General features: G+C 38.9%; 1 protein-coding gene across 1 annotated transcript in view; it reads left to right on the plus strand.

Moving 5' to 3' along the window:
- Positions 1-5,144, plus strand: part of ncf4 (neutrophil cytosolic factor 4) — a gene marked incomplete at its 3' end in the record, with an annotated part of 154,745 nt that extends 149,601 nt beyond the window's left edge. The window contains 1 exon segment of the mRNA XM_084318851.1: positions 4,937-5,144. Coding sequence (XP_084174977.1) covers positions 4,937-5,144 — 208 coding nt within the window.
- Between the last annotated feature and the right edge of the window lie 856 nt (positions 5,145-6,000).

Consider the following 6,000-nt stretch of genomic DNA (forward strand, 5'->3'; position numbering starts at 1 on the left):
GGAAAATGATTATGATTACTAGGTTATTAACAATAAACCAATTGTAGAGCGCCACCAACAGCGCCACGGATAGAGACTGAGAACTGTCTGTACTTTCCAAAATAAATAAATATTTTTCTGAAAACCAATAAGCATTATATCATTGTATAGGTCTACCTGGGCTGAAAACATAGATAGGTCACATGGCATGACACGCTGTGGCCTATATATGAATGTTGAATATGCATATTGATCAATATTCATTGTTTTTTATTACTATTTCAATGTTCTGGGGAGATTTATGTTTTTGTAACATGGCAGTATTGAAAGAAATAGTGTTTTGGAGTAAAATTACCAGCAAACAGTCAACATGTAAACGGTAACCATGGCCAAAACATTTACATCATCTGAGTATACCTTTTTAAACGGTATCATAAATGTTGTATTTTTTGTGTATTTTCATCACATCCAGAGTTAGATTTGTAGTCAAGGAGTAGGAGAACACATTCAGTTGCATTATTATCCATGGGTTATTGGTTATAATGGTCATATTGCCTTTTAAATTAAGATTATGTACCAGGCGAGGGTAAAAATATGATGTTTTCCTTCATTGTATCTCCATTTACTCTGGAATGGTAATATATGTGGGTTTACTTACACTGGATTCATATGTCCTAGCTTGTTACCTATCAAAGGAGACCAGAAACATGCTTATAGGCCTTATGGTTCAGGAGCTATCATGATTCATTTGGGGCATGTAATTTCGGACAGGAGGCCTGGAAGATATGCTTGGTAGTGTTATAAAAGCTGTGATAGCACACATTTGGAGGCAACTGCTGCATTGCTATCACATATTTTCTAGCAGCAGGGGTGTATACCTTCCCAAAAATCACTATGAAAATTAGTCCCCCAAAATGGTAACAACCAACCCTACTGGCTCACGGCCTATATGAGGTAGGTAGTGAAGCAACTTATTTATTGATTTATTCTTACCTGCATTTACTTTAGTCTAGTGGTTATTTCATTTAGTGTTTTTATTGTTATTTTTCTCTGTACGTGCTTTTTGTGAACACATTTTTAATTTTTTTGACATGACATAAAACTAGACATACAAGTATTAACAGTAAATATCCACAATAAATCACAGGATTATACATTCCAATATTTGAATCAATATAGATGTAGTTTACGAGATATATACATAATACTTGCAATACAATGCAATACATACATATGCTCTTGCTCGCTCTTCTCCCCCCCCCCCTGCTAAACCTCCGTCGGCTTTGTTTCTCTGTGCGGTGGATCTTTTTATTCGTGGAGGTTTGTTGTTCCAAATAAATTTATATGCGGTGGAGTGTAATTTTTTCCAGTAACCAGCAGGGGAAGGTAACGGTAACATTGAACTAAAGAAGTTGATTCTAGGTAAAACATCCATCGTACTGTAACTATTGATACTCGGGCCTGTACTGAGTTTTTAAGTTTTGACCACCTGTCAAAGTCATTTGTGATCCTATCTTGGAGTCTTGTATAATTATACTTCACCATTTGGCATATAGTTGGGAATATTTCAACTCCAAGACATCTAAAGTGTTCTACCATTGGTATACTACCTGGAAGGATTGTAGTTTTCGCAGAGACATTAAGTGGGAGGAAGGCCGATTTTGGCCAGTTTATCCTAAATCCCGATAGATTGCCAAAATCATCAATCAGCTTGAGAAGGTGAGGCAGTGAGGTGGTAGGGTTTTGCATGAACAATATTACGTCGTCCGCATATAAACTAATATGATTCTGTGTGCCCTTAATTGAGATTGGCTCTATGGATTGGGATTGTCTTATATACTGTGCTAAAGGCTCTAAGGATAGAGCAAATAGTCCGGGACTAAGAGGGAAACCCTGTCTGGATGAGCGCGACACAGGAAAGAGTGAGGAGGTGAATTTACCTGTTATAATCATGGCTGATGGGTCTTTGTATAATACTTTTATCATATTAATGAATCCGTTTCCTAACCCCATCCTTCCGAGTACTGCCCATAAATAAGACCATTCCAACCTGTCAAAAGCTTTCATCGCATCCAAGGATAATACAGCTGTAGGTGGAATGGCATCCTTGCTGGCGTCTAATACATGTAGTAGCCGTCTTATATTATCCGTGATCAGGCGGCCTTTTATGAAGCCAGTCTGATCAGGATGAACTAAAGATGTCATATGCTTTTGAAGTCTGATGGCTAGTACCTTAGCATACAGCTTGAGATCGGTTCCGAGGAGACTTAAGGGTCTATAACTACCACATTCGGTGGGTTCTTTGTCCTTTTTAAGGAGGACAGTTATGAGTGCCATATTGACGTCCCTGGGGAAGTTCCCCTCTTTGATTGAGTATAAAATCATATCGAGTAATAGGGGTCCAATTACATCCCAACATGAGAGGTACAGTTCTGGTGGTATACCATCCCAACCAGGAGCCTTACCAATTTGCATTTCAGATATAGCCTCCCTAAGTTTCTCTAATGTAATAGGTGTATCTAACTGTTTAGCGTCTTCCATTGAGAGTTTAGGTAGGTTAATTTGATTAAGAAATGTATCCAGTTTATTTAGATCGAAAACCATTTCTGACTTGTACAGGTTGGAGTAAAACTCTTTGAAAGTCTCGAAAAAAATGTTGGGGTCTGTAACAAGTCCTTGTTTGTCCTTAATAGTAGGGATATCTGCAAATTTTGCGTTGGATCGTATCTTCATAGCTAGTAGGTGACTTGGTTTAAAACCATGAAAGTAATAATGTTGTCTTGTGCTACGTATTTGAAATTCAGATTGTTGTCTTAAAATGGAGTTAATCTCTTTTTTTAATACATTAATTTGAGACTCCAATTGAACCGAGTAGTTGTATTGTAAAGAGGAGAACAACGAAGAGTAAAATGTTTCCAGCTCTACCAATTTTGAGCAACGATTCTTGCGTAGGTTGGAGGCAAAGCCCGCTGTGTAATCCTTGATAAAACCCTTTACCGTCATCCATAACGTTCTGGGGTCCTGTACCGAATTCGCATTACTCCGCAGGAATTTAATAAGTTCAACTTTGAATTGTATAATGTATTCATTGTTTTTCAGCAGTGTCGAGTTAAATCGCCATCTTGGGGCTCGGGATGACAGTCTACCAAATGAACCTTTCAGGAGTAAATAACTGTGATCTGATAGTGCATTGGGCACCATTTCCACATCATAATTATCAAATAGTCTTGGGGATGCAAAAACATAATCTATTCTGGAAAATGTCTTGTGTCTTGCAGAGCGAAAAGAGTACTCTCGGGCCGTTGGGTTGAGTAATCGCCATAGGTCATTTACACCTGTATTCTTGGCCCAATCCTTTAGTGCATTAGATGCATGTTTCTGATCATTGGAAATGGTGGGATTAGATTTATCCATCACGGGATCCCAAATAGCATTAAAATCCGTGCCAATTATAAATGAATACTCGGGAAGGTTCAACATTGCTCTAGTGAGTGTAGCGTAGAAGTTGGCGTCGTAAAGATTTGGGGCATATGCCACTACCAACGCGATTTTCCTGTTACTGTATTTTATTTTAGCTATGGTTACTCGACCATCCACATCAGACCATACATCCAACAATTCAATATTCAACTTCCGTTTCACGACTATAGCAACCCCACGGGATCTCGTTCCAAAAGATGAGTAGCTAATGTTATGATATATTTTGTCCGCTAGCATTACATTGTCATCCACTAATAAGTGCGTTTCGCTTAAAAAAGCCACATCAACCTGTTTGTTTTTCATCAGTGTAAGCACGCTTTTGCGTTTGTGTTGTTTGTTTAGTCCCATTCATTTAGCGGATATACAGTACGTTCAGTTCAAGTTCGCCCAAAATACGAACGCGTTCATGAACGATCGTTCATTGAACGCGTTCAGGTACATCACTGCCGGCGTCTTATAGCAGGACGTGGGGGCGTGGCCTGGTCACGTGCATGAGTGCAAACAGTAGGTGCTATGGAGATAAGAGTTATCTCATAATGGCAAAGAGCGAGACGCGATGACCAGTATGATAATATAACATCTTTATGTGCCACTGCTTGGTGATCTCTCAGAACAACACACTGCATTGCACAGTAACATTCACACACTGCATTGCACAGTAACATACACACACTGCATTGCACAGTAACATGGTGTTCTTGTTCTGTTCTTGACTTATTGTTATGTTTTCTTCTTGACTTGTTTAAAGAAGACCTGTACGGCCCATGGGGACATTAACGTGTGTTGTCGGGCCTTATAAATAAATACATTTGATTTGATTTGATTTGATTAACATACACACACTGCATTGCACAGTAACATACACACACTGCATTGCACAGTAACATACACACACTGCATTGCACAGTAACATACACACACTGCATTGCACAGTAACATACACACACTGCATTGCACAGTAACATTCACACACTGCATTGCTAACATACTGTACACACACTGCATTGCACAGTAACATCCACACACTGCATTGCACAGTAACATCCACACACTGCATTGCACAGTAACATTCACACACTGCATTGCACAGTAACATTCACAGACGCTAATATTACTTTTTGCCAGAAGCTACAGCCAAATCTTCTTCCAGAGCAGCCCAGAGGGGACAGGCATGTCTGAGCTCTACAGGAAGTCCCTGTGGATTCCTAAAGGACTATAGATAACTGACAGCTGACCAAATCAGCCCATTGAAAATGCATTTTATGTATACATTTTCTTTAATTTAATACAGTACACAAAATGAAGATTTTACAGTCACTGAAATGTCAGTAAATAAAATTATTCTCAACTCAATGCTTTGGTATTGATTGCTTATTGTGTCTGCTTCTCTCTCTCTCTCTCTCTCTCTCTCTCTCTCTCTCTCTCTCTCTCTCTCTCTCTCTCTCTCTCTCTCTCTCTCTCTCTCTCTCTCTCTCAGTGATGTCTTCAAGGTAGACGACATAGCTCTGAACTATCGTGACCCAGACGGTGACCTGATCCGTATCCTTGACGATGAGGACGTCCAGTTAATGATCCAGGAGAGCAGACGTCACAGGGGCGGTGTCAAGAGACCTGTCAATCAGTTTCCATGGGAACTGCATATGACCATGGCCTCCGACCTGTCTGTGTACAACACAGAGATTTAAGATAGGAGAGAGAAACCAGGGGGGGGGGGGGTTATGAAGAGATATTATTAAATGCATGAATTTGTAATCAGTAACACAATCCTGTCCCCAAATTCTGTAGAATATGAAGTTGCAATAATAATTTACTTCGATTTAAGTGTAACATTAATTACAAACAGTCATTTATATTAGTTTGTCCCCAACCTCGCATTCAAGGTATCGGTAGAGAAGATAAAAAGCATTCATATGTATTGCTTTGAAGAAGATAATATATTGGCTGATTAAGGGTTCATACACACAGGTGTTTGCAGCCTCAAATCCATTGGAAACATTGGATTTGTTTACAATTGTAAACATTGGATTTGTTTACAAATTTAAACAGTATAGATGCGCGGCAGGCACACTCAAAAGTGAGAGGGACGACTTGCAAATGTCTGCGTTTCATCCACTGCAAATCCACCCCAAGTTTGGACATTCAAGGATAAAATACAGATCAAGAGAGTCCACTACCTACTCATTTCAGATTCAGATTCAGCTTTATTGTTGCATCTTTGTCATATTTCTCATACAAAAAGGAGAAAGATTCTTGGGTTTTGCCCCCTTGACCTACAGCATGGCAATAAAATACATAATAGAACAATACAATACACAAAAACACAATAAAAACCAGCATAATAATGATGTATAAAAAAGATGACAGTGCAGAGAGTAAAGTGCAACAGTAGAATAAAATCAACGTAAAGTACTTAAAATACTAAATACATAAATATATACAATAAAATCTGAATGACTAAGTAGTGTTCATGAGTCTGATGGCTTGATGAATTCACTTTATTATCTCCGCCACGGTGGTAGCACCGGAGGGGATTATGCGTTT

The sequence above is a fragment of the Notolepis coatsorum genome (assembly GCF_963971535.1).
Source record: "Notolepis coatsorum genome assembly, chromosome: 7".
Lineage (NCBI taxonomy): Eukaryota > Metazoa > Chordata > Actinopteri > Aulopiformes > Paralepididae > Notolepis > Notolepis coatsorum.